Source organism: Ipomoea nil, unplaced genomic scaffold (assembly GCF_001879475.1).
Source record: "Ipomoea nil cultivar Tokyo-kokei standard unplaced genomic scaffold, Asagao_1.1 scaffold3016, whole genome shotgun sequence".
NCBI lineage: Eukaryota > Viridiplantae > Streptophyta > Magnoliopsida > Solanales > Convolvulaceae > Ipomoea > Ipomoea nil.
The window spans coordinates 1,856,549-1,882,566 of NW_017619444.1; the positions used below are offsets into that span (position 1 = coordinate 1,856,549).

Consider the following 26,018-nt stretch of genomic DNA (forward strand, 5'->3'; position numbering starts at 1 on the left):
AAAATATTCATCTGAGTTTGAGAAGCGTAAAAAGAAAAGAAGAATTGAGCAACTAACTCAATCTCAAAAGGGGGCTCTTGAAAAATTCATTACAAAAAAAAAAACTCAAATAGATGAGCAAAAAGATGATGCCAATGAAAAATTATTAGATGCTAATCTTCATATAGAAGATCAAGATGATTGTAAGATTGAAAAAAATCTAAATGATAGTGTGTACAACAATGATAGGTATCACTGTGACAATGAAAATAATAAGAATACAATCTATAAGATGATTGTGGTTTTTTGTTTAGTTTCTATGGCAGATATGGATTTGAAGTCTTGTTGCATTTGAAATTTCCCGCCCTAGTGTTTGGCAGTTAATTTTTCTTTAAAAAACCCATGTTAAAAAATGTACATAATGTTATACATGAATGTACATAATTGTATAACAAATATACATATTGTTTTTTAAAAGATAATACACATAATCTAACATAATACATAATAAACATAAACTTTTAACCTAATACACATCAACTCTTAACATAATACACAAAAATTTCCTGATTCGGATGTACATAATTGTATAAAAAAAGTGTACATAATTGTATAAAACATATACATAATTGTATGAACAAATATACATAATCACAACAACTTCCTACCGCGCTTCCCAAAACGACCTCCATTTTGGGAGGCGCGCGGCGCACAGTGCTACGTGCGTCGTGGTGTAGAGTATAACGATTGCTATTATTTATATATAAAAATTACTTAAAAAGGGGGGCCCAAATTTAAATATTGCACAGGACCCTAATTTGTAATGGAACGGCCCTGATCTTAATACAAAACATATATAACTAAAATTATTAAGAAATAATAATTTAGCTGATCTTATAGAAGTTAATCATTATTACATTAACTATAGATACATATATTTGTGAACCATGAATAAAGTATACACTATTAATATTCTGAATTTACATTATTGCCATAATAAAATTTTATTATGGTATTTATTTATATTATAAAATAATGCATTTTTAGTAAATTTAAAACTATAGTCCACAAACATAAGTAATTAGACCAATATACAACTTAAATTTGTAAGTAAAAAAAAAAAAAAAAAAAAAAAAAAAAAAAAAAAAAAAAAAAAACTGTCCAACAATATATATTTACAATCAAGCTTATATATATTATGATGTAATATATAAAAGATTGTTATATTGAAGATATAGGACCAATAAGGTTTTAGATGTAATAAATAGACAAAATATAATTTATTGACGTTCCATAAACAAAACAATTACACATTATTAAATATTTCTTTGTAAACTACATTTTGAGTCTTTGTTTAAAAGACCTCTAGATCCCCCACAACTACATTGCATTGTTAATTGTTTTATCAATTTTCTACCCATGGAAGTAAATCAAAACATATTGTTAAACGACCGAATGTTTTTCAAGAAATGTGTACTCTTTTTATCTTAGTTAAAGAACAACTGCCCTATTGTAGGAGGTGGACTATTTGTAGGTGGTAACTTGATCTTTCCATGACTGCAACATAATGCCTACTAACATTACAAAATAAGTGTCAGTCATAACGTATTTCTTGGTGATAGATAATGATGTTTGAAATACTCCAACAAAGTGAGTTTGATTTTGATTGGACTATAATTCATTAATTTGAAAGGAACTTGTAATATTTTGTTGAACTAAAATATCAATTTCTACAAATACAAATAAAATAAATGTAATTCAATTTCCCCATCAGTAGTAAATAATACATTTAAATGTAGAAATATATACATCAAAGAAGTATATAATTAACATGTGAATTAACATATACATTCTAGATATAATTTACCTTTAATACACAAATAATATACAATATCAAATATTAAAAATGTATTATAAAATTATTAATAATTACACGTCTATAATCTTATAATCATATATATAATAAAGTCATATGGCCTTGTGAGAATTAAATGGTAATAATCAACATTTAATTTTCACAAGACCATAATAATATTGTTAATTATAATAACAATAACAATAATAATTGCAATAATAATAATGATAATAATTTCCACTAACAGTTTCTAATATATATATATATATATATATATATATATATATATATATGTGTGTGTGTGTGTGTGTGTGTGTGTGTGTGTGTGTGTGTGTGTGTGTGTGTGTGTTATATATTTACTTATTTATTTATTTATTTATTTATTTATTTATATTTCAATTTCTATTGACAAATTATTGTGTGAACGATGGTCCACATAATTGTATGGATCATGAATATCAAATACATTTTTAATATATTAAAAATACATTATTTTTATATTGAAAGTACCTTACATACATATATAATGTACCCTTAGTATATTTAAAATATACTTTTTTATTGCATGCAACCCCAAAGTTCATAAGTTTGAAATTAATATATGGCATAGCTAGGCGGCCTAATATTTAAGATTGTTGATGTGCATATTGAGGACTACGAAGACAAAGATGCGTTATTCGAGGATTCATCGGATACTATCCAACAACACTATCCAACTTAATTGACGTGAAGTAGGCTTAGTAACATTAAGATTATATTCTCGAATTATTAGTTCTCATCTTTTATTGATTACACACCTAATTCGGTAGTATTTGGAAGAAAAAATCAATGTTCGAACTAAGATTGTGATTTTGGTCTTTAAATGTCAATTGTATGTTGCTACATCTAGAGTTAGAAATCTCAAAGGTCTAAAAATTTTGATCCGTAGTGACTCTAAAATTGTAATTCAATTACTATTGTAGTTTACTAAGTTCTTAAAAATTTATATTATTAAATACTATGTACTAAATTTTTAATATAGTTTAAGATTTGTAGTAATCACCCACCTTAAATATTATTTTAATTGTAATTATATTTATGTTCATAATTTTATCATAGGAATTCACACATAATAATTATTAAATAACAAAAATTTTATATATATATATGAGTAAACCTCATCTAGGGTATATTTTTATTTTTGTGCATCGCACGGAACAAATACTAGTATGAAATATACTATAAAATGATTTGCCAATAATTCAATAATTATATAATTATAATTATAATTATTATATATTATATAATTTATATAATTATATATAATTAAATAATAACCATATATATATATATATATATATATATATATATATATATATATATATATATATATATATTGGGTAGATATATATGTTATCAATGAATTATAAATGAATTTTTGGCCCAATTACTAACCCAATCTTCAAGCCCAAAACCCAACCCAATGAATGAACAAATTAAAAATAATCCAATTCTATCGTTTCCTCCACTAACACCACCGAGGCAAATTATGCTATGCGCACGTGCGCACCTTGCAAGGTGCGCACGGCGCTAAAAAGGCGTCGTTTTCCGTGAAAACGACGCTGTTTTAATTAAAAAAAAAAAATTGTTCGAAACGCCGTTAACGGCGTTAACGGCATATTCGTTATGAAATTATGAATATACAGTTATGACATTATGAATGTACAGTTATAGAATTATGAATGTATAGTTATGGAATTATGAACATAGAGCTTCGAAAATTATGAACGTTCGGTATGGAATTATGAATATACAGTATGGAATTATGAATGTACAGTTATGGAATTATGAATGTACAGTTATGAAATTATGAATGTACAGTTATGAAATTATGAACATAGAACTCTGACATTATGAACTTACAATTATGAACATAGAGCTTCGAAAATTATGAATTTACAGTTATTGAATTATGAATGTACAGTTATAGAATTATGAATGTACAGTTATGAAATTATGAACACAAAACTGTGAATATATGCTCCTATAACGAAGCGGTTTGAAATTAAATTTAAAAAAAAAAAAAAAAAAAAAAAAAAAAAAAAAAAAAAAAAAAAGAGGGAAGATAACGGTGCCTGACGGCACCGTTATCCGTGCGCATGAAGCACGCTGGGCACGAGCCCACAGCATAACTATCCCACCACCGATTCGTCTTCTCTCTATTTCGCTAGCTTTCTCTCTGGTGATGTCCGAATCGCAGTTCTACCCTTGCTGTTCTTAGTCTCTATTTTCCGTTTTGATCAGTTTCTGAGATCTGTGTTTTTCTACACCCAATCGCACATCTAAACAGTTGATCATCTGCTTCAAAATAGCAGATCGGGAACTTTTACTACTGTATTTTCGTTTACAGCATAACACGATGATCTTAATGTTAAAATAGAGTTGGCGAAATCAGAGGAAGGATGTCGACTAAGCTAAGTAACTGATCCCTATCTCTATAATGCTATATTTGTCTTAGAGTTTTGCTATCCTTGACCATATTAGGATTTTTTTGATAAATTCTTAACATGCAAGAGAGAGAACAACACCGGACAAAAAAAAAATGGATCATTAACTCATCGGGGAAAGTATTGAGCGTGGGATTCGAAATAGGGAAATTTCCAAACTGGGATACCAATCAGGGAAAGTGCCTTTCCCTTAGGCGAAATTGATGTTTTGTAATTTCGCCTAAGTGTTTGGCAACATAAACATTAACGTATTTACAAAGCTATATACCGTATTAATTTAGTAATTGTGTATAATAATACCGTGTTAACTGTATTAATTTAGTAATTATGTATAATAATGCCGTATTAATTTTGTTCTCCTGTATAATAATGTTGTGTTGTTAATTAAATATTTAAATATAAAATTGTCGTGATATTTAGTAAAAAATTTATGAGTAGACAATAATACAAGTAAAAATAATAATTAAAAGTGAAACATAGGTACAGTATAATAAAATCATCGAAACGTGTAACAGGATTATTATTATACGTCTAAAGTGTAAAGTTCACCATAGACATGGTCATTAATGAAATATTTAACCGACCATGGATAAATATTTTCAACATGACATGTACCAATGACCAACAGGAGAACACTGTTGTCCTCCAAACTGAATAAAACGACATCGTCCTCGGTTGTATTAATATTAAAATGTGTTGTTATTTCTTCCCACTGTTCTGTGAAAAAAGTTAACGATGTGTCAAAATATAGGTCTAGCTTTCATGTTGAGATCTTGATAATTAATTTCTCTACTGCAATATTTTTTTGTTTAACAACATCAATCACAATAGCTAAATTATTTGAGGAGTTTGCATCAATTATTTATTCGTCCTTCTACTAATTAACATCAAATCAACAAAATAATCGAACACCTTAATTTATTTAACGTTTATTCTGCCTTTTTTTTTTCTAAAAAAATTGTAATACGATCGTTCAAACGTAAATACGTTAATTTAAACCTATAAATACATTGTTTTATAAGTAAATACGTTGATTTTTAAGTAAATACGACGTTAATACGTAAATACTGCACAAATACGATGGTTCAACGTATTTCAGAAATAGACATGGAAATTGTCTTTCCCTTAGGCGACATACCAAAAGTACAATTTCGCCTAAGGGAAAAACAATTTCCCTCTTTTGTATCCCATGTTAGACATTTCCTTTTCAGGAAAACCATGTTCAAATTCTTCCTCACCGGCAAAATGATTGTATACATAATTTTGCTATCCCTTTACTCCGTTTATTCCTTTTTTCTGTATGTTTACTTGTATATATATATATATATATATATATATATATATATATATATATATATATATATATATATATCAATGTTTGTATTCGAACAACTTTTTTCTTACTTTATATCTCATTTTGCAAAGTTATAGTTTTTTCCTTATAAGATTCTACTTTAGTGTTCATGTGTTGGTTCCTTTCAGTTAGGGTTTTCATAATTTAATCTAAATGCTTCGTAAATACTGTATTTATTTACTCGCGGATTTTGTAGATAATAATTTGCACAATTTTAGGGTTTGGTATTAAATCCTTCTTGTTTTAATATTTTTAACATAATTTTGAACATGCAATTTCTATAATTTAATCTCTCATATCTCTCATACATATATATTTCAGTGCAGGCAAGCAGACCCTAGGGTTATACCGTACTGTAAAATAAGCAGTTGATTGAGGTGAAATTACAAATTTAAAATGCATAATTGGCTTGCCTTTGTCTGATATGATATGCTTCCTCTTGCTACCTATGATAACTGAACATTTTATTTTACTCAATAGGGTTAATTTTTCTGTTGTTGTAATTCTGTTATGCTTGATAGATGTGTTTTTATAGAGATATATACTACTTGCAATGTTTTATTTTTTTCTCCTTGAACTAACATTTTCTTTCCAAGTTGTTGGCATATGATGAAATTTAAATTCCAATGCCATAATCGTAAACTCAGAATTCGACAGTATTGATAAATACAGTCATTGGACTATTCACTACAACATGCTTGACATATGATGAAATTATAATTCTGATGCCATAGTTTTAAGCTTTATTTTCACAAATCTTTACATTTGGCATATGGTGAAAATAGTATTCTGATGCCATTCTGACACTTTAATTGGTTTGTTTTATTCAAAATGATCTTTAGATTACACTGAATGATAATTAACTAATTGCCTAAATGTAATCTGTAATTTCATAATTTTGTTTTCTAAAGTTCATTTTTATTTGTTTGCAAGTGATTAATGTATTTTTTTTTCTAATCTGGCTCTGCTTCAATACAACTTTTGGAGTTGCTGGTAGTGATAGATCAATCTGGGGAATGGGGATCAGTAATTAATGATTCCTGGATGAATTGTGTATAGATACAATCAGATTAGTGTAAATCTACTTGTTTTCCCTATTTTTCATTTTTGTTGATTTTTGGGAAAAATCTTGACTTGTTTAAATCCAAAAAATATACTCAAAGGCTTAACTTAGAAACCTACCATTTTTGTTGGGGGGTTTGATAGCTTCTGTTGTTACTTGGATACATTCCTTTTTTCTCTTAAGACCTGCATATTTAAATAGCATGTTGAATTGTAGTATTGGATTAGAAGGAGAGCAGTGATTTACTTTTACATTAGAGGCAGAAGTGCTGCTTGTATTGGTGTTATGCTGCTGGTCTATTGGAGTGCCTGATAGTTCACTCTGTACTTTCATAATTTTGTTTTCTCAAAGTTGATTTTTATTTGTTTGCTAAGTAATACGTGTATTTTTTTCAACCTCAATGCTCAACTGATTGAAAATAAAGTTTTTTTTTTTTCTTTAAAAAAAAAACATCACTTTTTTTTTGGTGAAATGAGGTTTTTTTTTTCTTTCAAAATATGAAGTGTTTTCCTGATGATGGCTGTAAATATGAATGTATTTGAGACTTTACTATTTAGAAAGTATGCAAAATACATATTTGAACTCAATAAATTAAAGTCTGTTTGAGAATAAAGCTTTTTCTTTTTTTTTTTAAAAGCCTTTATTTTTTTTGGTAGGATTCAACTTTATATTTGTTCAAAATATGAACTGTTTTAATAATGATCGCTATAAATATTAAAGTACTGGATACTTTAATATTCGTGAAGTAGGAACATACTTCAACTCAAACTTCATTTGAATTATGTTTGAAAAAGTAGCCTTTTTTAGAAAAGCTACTGTTGCACCAGTAACAGTTGGATGTAGAGTTTTGTTACAATATAACCTCACCATCTTGCTAATCATCTTCCATCACTTCCTTAGACTGAAATCCTTGTCCACATCTAATTAACTTCAAATTGTTCAGGACAGTAATTAGACAACAGAGCTGTGTAATTTTTAATCTGCATCTCCTTGTGTACTTTTTTGATAACCTAAACCATTGAAAATATATTAGAAATCCATAAGTATCCAGGAAAAAAAAAAATATAATTCTACTTTGATGTAAAATTGTAATCTTTCTCTCCTTCCATTTTTTTTTACCTAATGTGATGGCTACCATTGATTTTGAAGTTATGGGATTATTTTGTGACGACTGCTTTGCTTATAAAGTTCAAAGCAGGTTCAGATTATGATCTAATCTGTAGCCCTATTTTTAAACTTTGATGATTAAAAATCAATTTTTGAAGTATATAAAAGATTAATTTATTCATATCTAACATATTTTTTAAGTTGTGATGCTTTATTTGATTTATTATTCTTCAAATCTGCTACTTTTTGCAATCAAGTTGATTCCAATTTTCTAAGTTTGATTCTTTTGATTTTTTTTACTCATCCTTAACATTTGATTCCAAAATAGAAAATGCAAACACATAAAAAATAGAAAGAAAAATATCATAAGAAAACATATAACAAACATATTAGGCATCAGAATAGGACAAAATCCTAAGTTTGCTTTTAACAGTGTATTACCATGTATGATTCATCATCTTCACATTCTTCTATCATTTTGAAATAGGATCATTTTCTTGATGAACACCAGGTGCAGAATGATTAACTCATTCACTCAACATGGTTACTGCTTCCTTTCCATCTATTCAGAGTTTTTGCATTGCAGTAAACTAACTGGATAGATTTCACTCTATTTTACCTATAAACATGATAAAATCAAAAAGAAAAACAAAAACAAAGAAATTACATGAATATAACAGAAGATAAAAATAAACAGCTATTACCAAATCCGAGTCAGTATGCTGAGGGCCAATCATAACCAAACATTCTCTACTCTTTGCCAAGATTTTTTGTTCTTTGTTTCTAATTTGCAGGTTGGTCGAACGGGAGAGATTGTGAACTTGTGAGTGAATATTGATATGAATGGAGCTTTATATAGATGCTGAAATTTGTTTTTCAATTTTGAATATTGTCTTGGAACTATGAAGGTTGTTGGAAACGTTTCAAGACCCAAGATTACATTCAATAGATTATTTTTTCGAAGCATTTTATGTATGCGTATATCTGTATTTAGCTTTTCATTAGAAGTCTTTCATTATTAGAAGTCTAATTATTTTACTTAGTAACCGAAATAAGTAGCATTGGAAGCCGAAAAGTCATGTAAACATATTTATTTGTTATATTCTATTAGCCAATAAATCTTAAAAATTTCAATGCAATATTTTGAGTTCCAAAACGGCACAGTTTTGTTTGGGCGGGAAATTGAAGCCATTTGATTGGCTGAAATCTTATGGCTTTAATATATAGTAAGATAAGATGTGTTATGTTTGTTTAATTGTTTATTTTAATGTGTTTTGTGTTTGGCACTTGGCAGTGTTATTGTTTCTGAACTTAAACTTGAACTTACATTAATTGCTTGTTTATTTAGTGTGTTTGGCACTTGGCAGTGTTATTGTTTCTGAAGTTATACTTGAACTTACATTAATTGCTTGTTTATTTAGTAATCAACTGTGTTTGGCATTTGGCAGTGTTGTAAACTTTCGGTTATTCGATCACCGTAATAACCGATCGAAACCGACATAATCGGTTTCGGTCGGTTATATATATGTGTTCGGTCGGTTTTGATCGGTCATGGAGGTCAAAAAAACACAGTCGGTTATTTGGTTATCGGTCGGTTATTGACCGTAACCGACCGATGCTCACCCCTAGGTTTCTATATAATATCCATCTATGTGGATGACATAAACATTATTGGGTCACACAAAGATGTTATAGAAGCATGGTTATGCTTGAAAAAGGAATATGAAATGAAAGAATTGGGTAAAATCAATCTGCATATCGAGCATCTCCCTGAAGGAATTTTTGTACACCAATCTAAATATGTAAATAAATTATTGGAGAGATTTTACATGGATAAATATCCAATAGTGGTCCAATCCCTGGAAGTGGATAAGGACCCATATAGACCAAAAGAAGATGACGAGGATATTTTGGGACCAGAAGTCCCTTACCTAAGTGCTATCAGGGCACTTCTTTACCTTGCCAATTGCACTAGGTCCGATATTGCCTTTTCAGTAAACCTGTTGGCTCGATTTAGTGCTGCTCCAACGAGAAGACATTGGAATGGCGTAAAACATATCCTCAGATATCTTCAAAGCACTAAAGATCTTGGTCTTTTCTTTGAGAAAAACCAAGACGCCCCACTAATGGGTTATTCAGATGCTGGTTATATGTATGATCCTCATAACGCTAGATCCCATACTAGATATGTTTTCCTTTGTGGAGGTATCACTATCTCATGGAGATCTGTTAAACAAACATTAGTAGCTACCCCATCTAATCATTCAGAGATCATTGCTCTGTATGAGACTTCACGAGAATGCATATGGTTGAGGTCATTGTTACATCGTATCCATAGCTCGTGTGGATTAGCGAGTATAGATGATACCCCCACTGTCCTATATGAGGACAATGAAACATGTGTTGCACAGATAAGTAGTGAATATGTTAAAGGAAATCTTACAAAACATATTGCATCTAAATTCTTTACCCACATGAACACCAGAAGAATGGTAAAATACTTGTTCAAAAGGTTCGTTCTAGTGACAATCTAGCAGATTTGTTCACTTAGTCCTTACCTACATCCACATTTGAGAAATATGTTCATAAAATTGGTATGCGTAGGTTAGGAAGGTTGTTATCTTCAGGGGAGCAACAACATCTCGGTGCACATGAATATCGGTCCAGAAGTTAGACAAGCGTTGCAATCCTGAAGATTAAACCCAGAAGGGTTATGGTTGTACTCTTTTTCCCTTAACTAATATGATTTTCTTAGTATAAGGTTTTTAATGAGTCAATCAATGCAACACATGATTATCCATATATCGTGTACTCTTTTCTCGACTAGGTTTTTCCCACAGGGTTTTTCTAGCGAGTTTTTAATGAGGCATGATTATGGAAAAATAATGTCCAAGGGGGAAGAGTGTTATAAAGCTACTATTTATGGACATTATTATTATTATTTGTATTTGTATTTGTAACGGCTGTAACAGTTTTGTACATTTATTGTAAGGATTACATTTATTTCCTATATATATCTTATACTCTTGTACTAAAGATTAGTAGCGGAATAAGAAATTTTTCTAGTTTTTCCATATCTCTCTGTTATTTACTTTTCCTATTGTTCCCCGCGTTCATCGAATTCAAGACTTAAGAGCTAAGACCTACAAACAAACCTGCAATATAACAAGTTTTAATTTTTAAATTTCCAGTCTCAAGAGTTTAACTTTTATATAATAATACTATTATTTTCTATGTGCGATGCACAAAAAAGTAGGTGCCCAATATTAGTACTTTATATTAAAATTTTAGATTTATTTAGATTTTAGATATTTAAATTCTTGTAAATAATAATAATAATAATAATAATAATAATAATATACATTATATATTGGAGTTATATGTTAGTTATTTTCTAATTAAAATATAAATATCAAATTTAATGTTTGACATTATTATATTAGAAAATAACTAACATATAACTCCAATATATAATGTATATTATTATTATTATTATTATTATTATTATTATTGTTGTTGTTGTTGTTGTTGTTGTTGTTGTTATTATTTGGACAGGAAGATAAAAGTAATTTTATGGAACATTTATTATGGAATCAAAAATAAAAGTTATATGACTAGATTTTTACAGAAAGTAATTTTAAAGATTCTTCAGAAGGTATATCATTACATTTATCTTACAAAAGGCATGATAAGCATTACAATATTTAGGACTTTTTTGACAAGTACATGTGAAAAATGATCTCTTTAGTTGAAATTTTGAAGTTTAAAAAAGAAAAAATCATGTCCATTTATCCTTCATGCTATGATGCTAATTTTCCATCAACCAATTAGGCCTTTTATTTATTTATTTATTTATTTATTTATTTATTTATTTATTTATTTATTTATTTTATTCTCCCCTTACTGTAATTGACCATCAACACCAACTGACATTTGTAACAGTCGTTATATCGTGGACCACGGTGCATAATTAATTATGCATCGCGCATCAAAACAACGTTGTTTCTTTAAGTAAAGAAATGACGCATTGTTAGTGTTAACGGAGTAACACTATGGTGTATCTAAACCGACACTGCCTCACGTATTATGTTTATATTATCAAATGAAACTGCATTTATATCAAAATGATACTGTAGTTGTGGTGAAATGAAACTGCAGTATATATAAAATGAAACTGAATAACATTTTACATATTTGAGTGTATATTGTACAATGAAGCTATAATTATATCGAAATGATCATGTAGTTGTATTTTAATAAAACTATAGTGTATATAAAATAAAATTAAATAACATTTTCACATATTTGAGTGTATAAATATCGAATGAAACTGTAGTTATATCGAAATGAAACTGTAGTTATATCGAAATGAAACTGTAGTTGTGTTGAACTGAAACTGCAGTGTATACAAAATGAAACTGAAGAACAGAGTTATTTTTTAAAGAACGGTGCGTAACGGCGCGAAACGGATTCCGTTTCTTTTCATTAAATAAAACGACGTCGTTTTGATGCGCGGTGCATAATCAATTATGCCAGCGGTCCACGATATAATTTGCCGCTTTGTAAATGCCTCTCCCTGGGATCAGAAGATACAGAAGCTTTGTCATATATGACGGGTTGTTGGGTTTGGGCTTGTCGGGATCGGATCATATTTGGTTCAAATTTATATTGACTAGATTTTAATATCAGAATTCTCCAAGTTATTGTAATGGGCTGGATTAAGTATCAGGCCTGGTTATTTTTTTCTCAAATTTTATAAGATAGGCTTTAACATAAAATATTTTGTAAATTTTAATTTTTAAATTGGATAAAGATTATTACTTTATATATCTAATTTAGATTTGTAAAAATAATCGTGTTGTAATAATGTATGTTTAATCATATTAAATATGATTAAATTTCAATTATTTTTTAAAATAATTATATATGCCGTGTAACTGGTAGAATTATTTTGCCAAATCATGTAAAATTTTAATTATATTATTATATAAATTTTGCTACAAAAAGGTCTAAAAAATTTTATTTGTAGTCTCTATGAAAATTGTAATTCAACTACTAATAATGTAGTTTACCAATAAATTCTTAAAATTTTGTAATTTAAAAACTTTGTATTCAACTTTTAATATAGTTTATTATTTTTAGTAATTAACCCTTAACTATGCACTTATTTTTAAATTTCAAATATTTATGTTCATAATTTTATCATAGCAAATCAACATAATTATTAAATAACAAAACTTAATAACATTAATAGTTTCTAATAACATAACATAATTTTATTATTTTAAAGGAATAAGGGTCAAATTGGCCACGGAACATAACGCATAAGTGCAATCAGGCCACTCGACCTAAAAAACATTCAATTAGCCCACTTAACAACGCAAATGTCTTCAATTTCACCACATAGCCGGTTTTCCCTTCTTGTTTCCGGTGGAGCGATGACATGACTGTTTACCTGGCATTAGTACCCCAACTTTATTTTGTTTATTTCCAGCGTGTAAACAAAACGACAATCAGCCCTTCATTGTCCGAAAGCAATCCCTAATTCGTTCGTAAGCAATCCCCAATTCGACAGCAATACCCAAATCGAAGAGTTTGAAGTGTTGAAGTTGGTTCGTTATTTGAAGAGGTTGAAGGCTTTCACTGCGCTTTTTCAATTTCTAGAGTGGAGGTATGTTTTTTTAAGTTATTTTATAGTTGGGTGTTGGATTTTTGTTTGAAGAGAATGAGTTATTTTATAGTTTTTGTGAAAAGCATACGACTTTATAGTGTTTCTATAGTGAAATCCTCACATGTTTGCTTTGATATAGTTTTGTTGTTGTACTATGTGGTCCATCCTTGTCATTTGGTCTTCAACTTTTAATGGAGTCTAAAAGGCATTCGCGTGGTCCCTAAATTCTAAGAATACAGTAGAATAATGATATTGTTTTTCAATGGAATATTGAGTCAGACTTGTGGTCCCTAAACCCTAAGAATAATGTAGAAAATTGCTTGCATTGTTGCTTTCAATATTGAGTCATACTGTGGTTCATAAACCCTAAAAAAATGTATAAAAGTGGCTACATTCTGTAATGGAGTCAGACTTGTAATGAATAAATTTTTTAATTCAATTGCTATTCGAAATGCTGAGAGTGGATTGCTTGTTGTTAGGTTCCCAAGTGATGAGCAGTGTTGAACTAATAATACACCATGGGGAAATCTTGTTAAGGATTTAAAAGTGCAGTACATAAATGGGGTTGTTTGGCATGTTGATATAGACCCTGATTTGTTTTCATACCCACACTTAGTGAAACTCATAAAGGAAGGGCAGTATGAAAAATAGAGACACTATATTATAAAGCAGTGCATGAGCAAATGGAGAAACTAAGAGTTTTGTGAAATTATGCAATTGTGTTAGACCTCAGTGTAATAGCAATTATATTTAAGTCATGTGATATATATATATATATATATATATATATATATATATATATATATATATATATATATATATATATATATATATATATATATGCAGTGTCTTACGGTGCGGCAACACCAATAGTTCAACAAATATGCACCACCAACGTTAGGAAAATACACCACAAAAAACAGAGTAAACAGAGCCCTGCATCACCAAACACACACCATTAGGTGTGAGTAAAAACACCATACACTGTTAAGAAATACACCATTGGGGGTGGTGAGTTATATGGTGTATTTTTTTGAGTCTGTTGTGTATTCTGTGATGTTTTATTGCATTTCATTGTGGTGTGTTTTTCTTACACTGTTGGTGCATATTGTTAACACTGTTGGTGTATTCTGGAATTCCGCCGCACCGCCGCACGGGAAGACCCCGCCGCATTTGAATTTATTACTGTTAAGTGTAAGGGAAAGGGAAAGGGAAAGGAGGTTAAGGGCAAGGTTAAGACCACCAAGGCTAAGGACAATGAAGCTAAGAAAACTGAGAAAGATATATGTAGTGATGACTACTATTATGACTCAGCAGACCCACCAACTCAAGAGTCAGAAGAAGAAGTAGTTACACAACATATGACACCTCCATCTAGGAAATTTAGGTTGCCATCTTATAATTCAGAGTGTGATTTCCCTGAGCTTGAAAAAGGCATGTTATTTGAAGATGCAAGGCAGTTTAAGACTGGCATGATAAAGTATGCAGTTCACTTCAAAAGGGATATATACTTTTACAAAAATGAGAGTATGAGAGTTAGGGTGAAATGTGTTTATGGATGTCATTTTCTCTGCCACTGTAGTTGGAAAGAAAGGTATAGGTGCAACAACAAATACAAGTTAAAATTGGTCACTCAAAAATGGTTGGAAGAAAAATATGAGGATATTATTGTGAAAGACCCAACAATGCAACATACCAAGCTTAGTGATCATATCCAAATTGAGTTGAAAATTAATTTGACAATGAGTATGGTGAGAAGGGCACAAAAAGCAGGGTTTTACACAGGGTGAATCTAGGGTATTCAGAACAGTTCAAGAGAATAAGAGATGCTCAAGAGTGTTTGAACTCTAATCCTAGAAGCACTGTACTTATCAAGACTGCTAGGGTAGTTCCAGAAGCACCAGCCATATTTCAGAGGACATATGTTTTCTTCCAAGCACTGAAAAGTGGGTTTCTCGCTGGGTGTAGACCTGTAATAGGTTTGGATGGTTGTTTTCTCAAAGGGTTATGAAGGGTGAGCTCTTAGCTACTGTTGGGAGGGATTCTAATAACCAGATGTATCTAATAGCCTAGGTAGTGGTTGAGATAGAAAATACATATTCTTGGAGATGGTTTTACAGTTATTGATTCAGGACTTGGGAATTGAAATTGGAAAATAATTTCAGATCAACAAAAGGTAATTTTAAAGTCATAAGAACTTATTTAAGTTACTGATCAACTGTATGTGGACACTAATTTCAGTTTGTGTTTGTTTTTCTGTAGGGTTTAGTGAATTTCATACAAGAGCTTCTGCCAAATGTGGAACATAGGAACTGTGCAAGACATTCATGCAAATTGGAGCGAGAAACATAGAGGAAATGTTCTGAAAAGACACTTTTGGATGTAAGCTAATGCAACCACTAAAGAGCAATTCAATGCAATGGTTGACTAAATGGGGTTAAAGGATGCACAAGCTAAGGCAGATTTGGGTAATTATCTTGCAAGGTTCTGGTGCAAGGCATGTATGAGAACTGAAGTGAAATGTGATTCAGTTGATAACAACATGTGTGAGGCCTTTAATGGAACAATTGTTAAGGCAAGGAACAAACCAATTGCGAAGATGTTGGAAGATATAAGGGTAGCTACCATGACAAGGATTGCAAGGTGTAGAAAAGAGGTGGAGAAATGGCCTGGTAACTTTGGATCTAGAATAATGAAAAAATTGAATGAGAACATAGTTGAAAGTATAGGTTGACATGTTGACTTCAATGAGGATGATGGCTATGAGATCAAGAAGGGAAGGCAATAATTCAAAGTGAAGCTACAAGGGAAAACATGTTCATGTAGATCATGGAACCTCACAGGTATACCTTGTGCACATGCATGTTGTGCCATCTTTGATCTAGGCAAAGATCCAGAAGCATACATTGATGATTGCTACTCCAATGAGGTTTACAAGAACATTTACAGTCTTACTATCCAGCCACTCAATGGGGAAATCAACTGGCCTAAGACTAATTGTGAAAAAAATATTAGCCCCTTTACCAAGGCTAATGACTGGTAGGCCGAAGAATAAAAAAAAGAACCAGAGAGCCTACAGAACCCCCAGTTGGAAAAATTTCAAGGCAAGGTCGAGTAATGACATGTTTCATTTGTAAATAAAAGGGACATCAAAAGAAAGTTTGTCCTGCAAAGAGTTCTATGCCAGCCACTGCTTCAACAACTGCCTCAGCCTCTAAATCTACCTCACAGTCTATGCAGCCACTGCCTCAGCCTCTGTTACTAGGAGAAGTAAATTGCCTGTGGAAAGATCTGGTGGCTTTGGTGTATACATCAACCCAAATACTGGAGCACAAATCTTAAATGTAAGTTAATGCATGGTTCTTAAATTCATGGTTATAAATAACATGATTAATGTATTAACATTTTTTCATTTTGTAGCCTGGAAGAAGAGGACAACAAGTGCTATCAGTTGGAGGGAAAACAAGTGCAAAAGTTGCCAAGAAGAAACAATATTGGAAACTTGGAGTGAAACATTCATTGCTTTTTGTCTATGGAGTGTGGAAACTTGTATTGACTAACTTGTGAATGACCTAATTTTTTATAACTGGCTTGTTGCCTAGTATTTTGCAAACTGCCTGGGAATATTATGGCTTAATGTTAATGGTTTAACCCTGTAAACTGACAGTGACTTAATGTTAATGGTTTAACTTCTGGTTCAGTATGGTTTATGTTTTCATATTATGGCTTCTGTTTAACATTTGAGTTGATGGCTTATGGTTAATGCTTTCAGTATGGTTTTAACATTTGAGTTGATGGCTTATGACTTGATACTTATAGTTTCATATTATAGCTTATGGCATAGCTTTCACTTGTAAGCATTCATAAATCAGTGAACACAACCATTCATAAACAAGTGAACAATTTGGTATTGTAAGCATTCATAAATCAGTGAACACACCCATTCATAAACCAGTGAACCATTCATAATTAACCATTCATATTCATAGACACTACATCTACAGAATACAAGCAAGTCCAGATTTATTCATAAACCTAACATTAAACCATACAATTGTAGCTAAAACAACTACAACTCCAACACCTACAAGTTTAACCATCTTTACAGTACCAATTTTCTTCATGGCTTCTTCAATCCTCCCTAATCTACTTTGGACCACCACAACTTCATCTCTTACACTTTCAACAATCATTTTAACTCCATTAAATCAATTTTGGTAGATTCATACTCCATAGCTCCCATTCCTTGCATCAAATCCTCAACATAAAGGAAAAGTCCACATCCATTGCCCTGAAAACACACGCAACACCCTAATGCACTGGAAAAAAAATAACAAACAACAAATATAAGAAATCTAACATTCCAATTTTGACAGCCAAAAAATTTTCTTCCACTATCTCGAGTTGTGCATAATGGGGATTTCAACCCACATTTACGGTACAAACATGGCTCATATTGAAAAGTATAATTGCGAGAAGGTATTTTTGGAGAACTTGAAGAAGACCTAGAATTCGAATAAGCCATTACAGTGCCATCTCTTCTACAACTGCGCCTATGGTTTCTTCTACACCGAGCTATTGTTGCCTCACCCTCTGGGGATTTCACAGACTAGATTTGGGTTACACGCTGGATAAGTAAGAAACACAAGGAGGAGTGATGTTAATGCCAGGTAAACAACCATGTCATCGCTCCACCGAAAACAAGAAGGGAAAATCGGCTATGTGGTGAAATTGAAGACATTTGCGTTGTTAAGTGGGCTAATTGAACGGTTTTTAGGTCGAGTGGCCTGATTGCACTTATGCATTACGTTCAGTGGCCAATTTGACCTTTATTCCTATTTTAAATTTGTAGTCCATGAACCACACGGTATATAGCTCAAAACAGAAAAATTATTGTATGGACCATAAATATCCGGTACATTTTTAATATATTAAAAGTACATTATTTTTTGTACTGAAGGTACATTATTTTTCTACTAAAGATACATTATATAAAATAATGTATCCTTAGTATATTAAAAACGTACTATAAAAAAATGTACCTTACATACATAAATAATGTACCCTTAATATATTAAAAATGTATTTTTTTATTTATGGTCCACACAATTGTGTGGACCATGGTCCATGCAATAATGATTGCTCAAAACAATAGTGGTGCTAGTCTGGACAAATTATTGTATGGACCATAACAAAAAGTACATTTTAATATATTAAATGTACATTATTTTTGTACTAAATATACATTATACAATATAATGTACACTCAAAACAAAAATAATGTACATCTCCTAAATACAATGTACATCATTTTTGTACTGAATGTATATTATTTGACAGTAGACAAAATATGGTCCACACAATAATGATTGGCTAGTCTGCCAATAGCCCATAACAAATTAATATTTAGTCGAATCCAAGCCCAATAAAACTCAATAGACAATAGCCCTACCCTCCTCCGCTTCTCATTTCTCCACTCTCCGGTCTTTCCGTCTTCGACTTTCGGCTTCTCCACTCTTCCGCTTGATTCGCCCTCAATATCACAGTCACACTGCTTTCTCCCTCATCTCTACCGCCTCACGCCCTCCGCCCTCTGCCCTCTGCCCTCGCTCCTCGCATCCTCAGACGCCAAACGGTAAGACCTCACTACGACACTCCCAGTCAGCAACTTAGCGGCGTACGTACGAGACTCAGCGATCGCAACTCGCCAACCACTCCGTTTCAAGGAATCAAGGTAAATTTTAATGTATTTGGTTGGTTTAACAATGAAGTCTCTGACTCTCTGTTCATGTTTAGTTTAATTATTTGTCTTTAGTTTAATTTTTTTGACTTTACTACTATTTCTGCTTCTGCTGACTGCTGCTAGCTTGCTACTACTAATTTTTCTCAATTTTCTGTATTTTTAGCATTGTTAAACCATAATTAATTTTAAGACTATCATCACTGTAGGTTTAAATTTATGATAGCTCTACATTGTTTCTAATCCTGGGTACTGGACAATGTTTCTATCATCATTCAATTCAAATCATATTAATGTACTGGACACTGGGTTTAAAACATTGTGTCTACTTATTTCCTTTGGATTTGGAATTACGTAGTAGTGCAAATTTGAATTTTTGATTATTAATTGTGGAATTATTTGTTATTCTTTCTGTCTTTTGGTTACCAACCGAAACCTACGGTCGGTTTTCTGGTGGTTATAGCATTCGATTTTTTATTATTGCTATTCTCGCTTTAATTTCTTATCTTTTTGTCCCGATTTCCGTTTCAATTGCTTCATTTCCTTGGATTTTTCTCTTCGGAATGGGTGAGATTCAATTACACTTTGAGATATGCTCTTTGTTTAAGAAAGGGCAAAGAGATGCCCTTTTTTCTGCAATTGGAACTAAAGGGATTAAGGATCGGATCAACAATCCTATATTTCATATGAGTGATTAAGGATGGGGATAAAGTTGAAATTTAAGAAACTTGATAACATTACAACTTACAAGTGCTCCATAGGGAGGTGGCTTTAGGGAAGACTAATAATGGGTGGTAGCCAAATAAAGGAAGATGCATGGGTCAGGGAGTGGTGGGATGAGTCTGATAACCAAACATGGGTAATTAAGCATCCCACATTAGTCTGGTAAACCAGAAAAACCTTGGAGTGATATAAATCTTACATGAATGGTTGTCTTCATTAGGAAATGTTGAGAATTCAGGTTCTTAAACCGAACCGAACTAATTCCTAACCAAAACCGAACTTTTTCAAACCAATATGAAACTGAACCAAACTATAATGTTAAACCGAATGGTATCATTTTTTTTAAACCGAACTGAATACTGAAATGCCCACCCCTAAATGCTCTATATAAACCTCAAATATTCAGTATAAACTAGTTTTTAGTAGACTTGAGGTGAAACAACACCTTCTAAAATAAAAATATGAAACAGTTCCCATTGTTTGATTATGGATGCTTGTATTCTTAGGTGTTATTGTTATCTGATTTTTATGGGTGCTAACATTTTTGTTGGAAATGGCTCATTTGTAGCCTGTTAATTATGCTGCTAAATTCAGTTAACTCATTTCATTAGCTTATAAATTTCAGATTGGTTAGAGTTGAAGATACAAATTTCAGTTTGGTTAATGGTTTGAGAAATTATAAAATTCGGTTTTGTTTAATTAATTGAGTTCAAAATTTACCAAGTGTGATTGTATAGATTTAGAAATTCTGGATTTCAGACGAATCTGACCTACATCCACTTCAAATGAGTTCTTCCTTTCGTTTGGCTTTTTAGTTTTACTTTCAAGTCTATAATAGTCATGTAAAGTTTCAAAACAAGATTATTTGGTTGTCTTATGATTCTGCCAAAGTTATTTCAAAGTATAATGGTGTGTGTAATCGTGTGTATAATAGTTGGGAGTGCATGGTGCAGTTAATGTGGGGGGAAATGCTTGAGGTCAATTTGTTATGATTTTTTATTTAGCATTTCTGTATGCTTGCTATAAACAAAGTTGGGATTATTTAAAAAAAATTATAAATATAAACTAAAGCGTCTTGGAATATCCTGTTATGAATATTTTATTGTTTCGTAATGGTAGCAAATGGTAGTTTTTCTCGTGGATGTCTGGAGCAGGATAGATGTATGAATTAAACTGATGTAAAATTAGTTAGTAGGACACTATTGAATATTGATACAACTTTTGATTGCATTATGGTGGATAGGTGAATAAGATTTTGTAATTGAAAGTGCATTTTGCCTGCGGACACATTTAGACAAATCCTTGTACTGGAATGGTAATTTTTAAAACTATATTTAGTTATGCACTTATGCTTACTTGATTTGGTGTGATTTGTATTAGTTGTATTTATTTGATTCAATGATTGTGATTCTCAAACTTTAAATGTTAGGAAAATACATTTACTGAAAGTCTGGTAGTGTTTTCCCTATACTTGCTTGTGCCTTTAAGCTTTTAAATGTTTTGCTATTACTTGCATTCTCTGTATGTTTGAATCTCTGAAGTCTGATAGTGCTTGAAATAGGTTGAGAAAGGTTTTTGAGTGAAGAAGAGGAGCACCAAGATGCCTCTTTATGACTGCATGCTTTTGTTGAAACCCAATATAATTAAGGAGGCGATGATAGACTTGGTTACTAAGGTGGGGAAGCATGTTTACACTAGAAATGGAGTACTCACAGATGTAAAATCTTTTGGAACTGTTCAGCTGGGCTATGGTATTAGGAAACTCGATGGCAGATATTATCAGGTTTGTTTTTTTTTTTTTTTGTTTTTTTTTTTTTGTTTTTTTTTTTTTGTAATGAAAAGAATAGGCGTGAAAGTAATCTCAATGGAAGTAATCCATACTCGAGCATTTTATAGTATATTACGATTTATGAGTTTCTCCAACATACTCGGTGCCTGTATTATTGTATTTCAGGGGACACTGATGCAAATGACAATGATGACACCTCCTAGCTTCAACAGTGAGCTGCAATACCTCAACAAGGAAGACCGTTTGCTCCGCTGGCTGTTGGTCAAGCACCGAGACTTCAAGCCCGGGTTGGAATATTTTGGAGAAAAAGATTCTAAGTTATCTATCAAAGTGTATCAAGTTATGGGTGATGATAAAGACGACGAAAGCGATGAAGACTCAGACACAGCCGACGAAGCGTAAAATGGCTGTTTACGTGTACGCTTCTTTTGTTTTCTGAATCCAGGTCTCCCTTTCTGCTTGTACTTGTACTTAATGCAGTGACACTTGGGGCATTTTAGTTTATGAGTTAAGGTTGCAGTAGAATTTAGGCCATGACATAAGAAGATTTGAATGTGACAATTTGCAGTACACAAATTAGAAGGGATTTTGCCCAGTGTTTTTAGAATAAGAAAAGTCTGAGATCTTGATATTTTGCTTCATAGCACTATGTAAGATCAATGCGTATATGCTTAGAGAATTTGAGATTGGATTGTATGTTCTCAAAATATCACGATACTTGTTATCTTAGTTAATTAAATTTATTTAGAAAAAAATCTATTACTTTTTTTCTCTTTATTTAATACTAGTATTTGCACCCGTGCGATGCACGGAATGTACTCGTTATAATATATGAATTATAATTTGCTTCATATTTGATAGTGTAAATTTTAACGTTGAATTAATGTTTGTATGAATGTTTCGGAATTGAATTAATTGATCACATTATCTTTATGTGTAATAATTTAGCTATAAAAATTTTTGTAACGGAATATATACGTAATATGTGGATATGTAACAATTTTGTTATATTGGTGCAAGAAGAATACATAATATAACTGTTTTGAATTACACATTGTTGAAAACCTCTATATAGACGGCATTAGTAGTAGAAAAACCTTAAGGCCATCAGGATGAGTGACTCGGGAAAAAGCCACGTACAATTGACCATGATTAAAGACTGGTTTTTTCAACAATAAGCGAACGTGAGTTAGTGTTTGACCCTGGCTTTTGTTGATAGTCATTACATATGCTAGCATTAACGGAAATTGTTTATGCTGTAACTTGAACGACAATCTCGCATCAGAAGGGGTGAGAGACATTCGTGGTATAAGAACTTTGTTTCCTTGCTGCGTTCCATTAACTATTCTTGCTTCGACAATATGATCCATCAATCTTGTAACGATGAGGCGCGTATCGTTGCAAAGACCAAGAGAGTTGTCTATGTTCCGCAGTAACATAACATGTGCACCAACATTTATTGTCAATGAATGATTAGGAAGTCCAGACAATCTCAAGCTATTTAAAAATTCAGGACTGTGTACTTGTGAGAGATTATCACCATCTGATTCTACCTTACACAAAGAGTCACAGCTTAAATACGTCCGAACTTCTGTAGTGTTCATGTCACGCATATACTGATTAATTTGATCAACATCTAAAGTCAATGAGATGATCGCTCGTCCTTCTAGGTGCGACTCTTCTAGCATTCTATACTTCGCTGTTGGGAAGATGCTTTCAGCTATAGTTGCAATTGGATCAGGTCCACACTTCAACATAAACCTTGGTGGAATATCGATCTAAAACAAACCATTGTTTACAAACCATGTAATCCCATCTCCGATGTCTGCAATCCATCTTGAGAACCAATCAATCGTTTGTCTATCTTCGTTTGAAGCTAAGCTCTGTAGTCTCATGTTCTTCGTGAGTCTCAATACCTTGCAATTCCTCCAGAGGTATGGAGAATTAATAGTGGCTCCCACAACCATTGGTCTTTCGTTGCTTTTGGAATAACTGGAAGAATCTGTCTAAAATCACCGTCCAATACTACTGTCCTTCCACCAAATGTTTTATGATCACTACCAGGTATGGTGAATCTCAATATATCCCTCATGGTTTTGTCTAAAGGGTCAAAATAGTATTTGTCTATCATCTGTGCTTCAACCCATATTATCAATTTGCTCCTGATTATAAGTTCGCAAAGGTCACTACGTTGCGAGATATTGTAGGTAGAATCTTCATTCACTGAAAGTGGTATAGCAAATCGAGAATGCGGCATCCTACCACCTGGCAATAGCAAAGATGCTATTCCACTTGAAGCAACGTTTAGAACAATAACGATTTTTTTTTTTATTTCCTTTTCCATTTTTCGTGAATTAAGGATCTTTTTTTTTTCCTATTTTACTGCTAACTTTTTTACTAATTATTATTAATATTATTAATTAGAACGGAGTAACTTTTTTCCTTTTCTATTCTTTGGGCGGGAATGCAAGAAATGATGATTTTGTTTTTAATAAGAGTATAGATAGACTATAGAAATTTTATAAATATATATCTTAATAATAAAAATTCAGTTACATTATATGATTTTTATAGGGCCAGTAACATTCAAAAATAATAATAATAATAATAATAATAATAATAATAATAATAATAATAATAAAAATTCAGTTACATTATATGATTTTTACATAAAATAGAAAAACATGTTACTTTATATAGACTTTATGGTAAATTGTAAGATATGCTAAAATTAAAATTACCTAATTAAAAATAAAAGATTTTCTTTCATGCCTCAACATAATCACATGTTATTTTCATCTATAATCAAATCCATATTCACCTTCATTTTTTTTTTTATTTTTTTTTAATATTATCATCTTCATTTTCCTAATCATCCATTTTAATTTGTAGGAAATCAGGATACCACATCAAACTGGAAATTACATAGGAGGATTTATTATTATTATTATTATTATTATTATTATTATTATTATTATTATTATTATTATTATTATTATTATTATTATTATTATTATTATTATTATTATTATCATCATTATTATTATTATTATTATTATTATTATTTTAATTCCATATCCTTATTATTATTATTAATTAGTCATTTTTTATATGATTTTCCTTTTTTACTTGTATCCTTGTTATGATTTTTTTTCAACAATCTTGTCTTTCCTTTTCCATTTTCAATGAATTAAGGATCCCTTTTTATTTTCCTATTTTACTGATTATTATTAGTATTAATTAATCATTGAATTCCGTTTCCTTTTCTATTTTCAGTGAATTACGATTTTTTTTTTATTTTCTTATTTTTACTGTTAACTTTTGTACTGCTTATTATTAGTATTAATTAATCAGTGAATTTTATTTTCTTTTCCATTTTCCGTGAATTAAGGATCTTTTTTTTTTATTTTCATATTTTACTGCTAACTCTTTTACTGATTATTATTAGTATTATTAATTAGTAACTTTTTTCCTTTTTTATTCTTTCGACGGGAATGCAAGGAAGGAGAATTTTATTTTTAATAAGAGTATAGATAGACTATAGAAATTTTATAAATATATATTTTAATAATAAAAATTCAGTTACATTATATGATTTTTACATAAAATAGAAAAACATGTTACTTTATATAGACTTTATGGTAAATAGTATGATATGCTAAAATTAAAATTACCTAATTAAAAAAAAAAGATTTTCTTTCATGCCTAAACATAATCACATGTTATTTTCATCTATAATCAAATCCATATTCACCTTCATTTTTTTTTTTTGAATACTATCATCTTCATTTTTCTAATCATCCATTTTAATTTGTAGGAAATTAGGATACCACATCAAACTGGAAACTACATAGGAAGATTTTTATTATTATTATTATTATTATTATTATTATTATTATTATTATTATTATTATTATTATTATTATTAATTTAATTCCATATCCTTATTATTATTAATTAGTCATTTTTGATATGATTTTCCCTTTTTACTTGTATCCTTATTATGACTTTTTTTTTTTTTCCACAATCTTGCCTTTCCTTTTCCATTTTCAGTGAATTAAGGATCCCTTTTTATTTTCCTATTTTACTATTATTATTAGTATTAATTAATCATTGAATTCCGTTTCCTTTTCTATTTTCAGTTATTTTTACTGCTAACTTTTGTACTGATTTTTATTAGTATTAATTAATCAGTGAATTTCATTTTCTTTTCCATTTTCCGTGAATTAAGGATATTTTTTTATATTCATA

At 30.7% G+C, this 26,018-nt stretch overlaps 1 protein-coding gene and 1 long non-coding RNA gene across 4 annotated transcripts; one reads left to right on the forward strand and one right to left on the reverse strand.

Annotated features, from left to right (window-relative positions):
* Positions 1-18,984: 18,984 nt before the first annotated feature.
* LOC109163292 lies at positions 18,985-22,458 on the forward strand. 3 transcript variants are annotated; one of them, XM_019312041.1, is made up of 3 exons: positions 18,985-19,249; positions 21,540-21,761; positions 21,933-22,458. In XM_019312041.1, exons 2-3 carry the CDS (start codon positions 21,579-21,581, stop codon positions 22,167-22,169), a joined length of 420 nt encoding a protein of 139 aa, XP_019167586.1. In that variant the 5' UTR covers positions 18,985-19,249; positions 21,540-21,578; the 3' UTR covers positions 22,170-22,458. The 3 variants fall into 3 exon arrangements, with proteins under 3 accessions (XP_019167586.1, XP_019167588.1, XP_019167587.1); XM_019312043.1 differs by having other exon boundaries at positions 19,055-19,249; positions 21,550-21,761; XM_019312042.1 differs by having other exon boundaries at positions 19,055-19,241; positions 21,550-21,761.
* LOC109163293 lies at positions 19,274-20,327 on the reverse strand. Its single transcript, XR_002051245.1, has 2 exons — positions 20,290-20,327; positions 19,274-20,242 (listed from the first exon to the last, which is right to left on the reverse strand). It is a non-coding gene; the product is annotated as an uncharacterized LOC109163293 (long non-coding RNA).
* Positions 22,459-26,018: the final 3,560 nt, after the last annotated feature.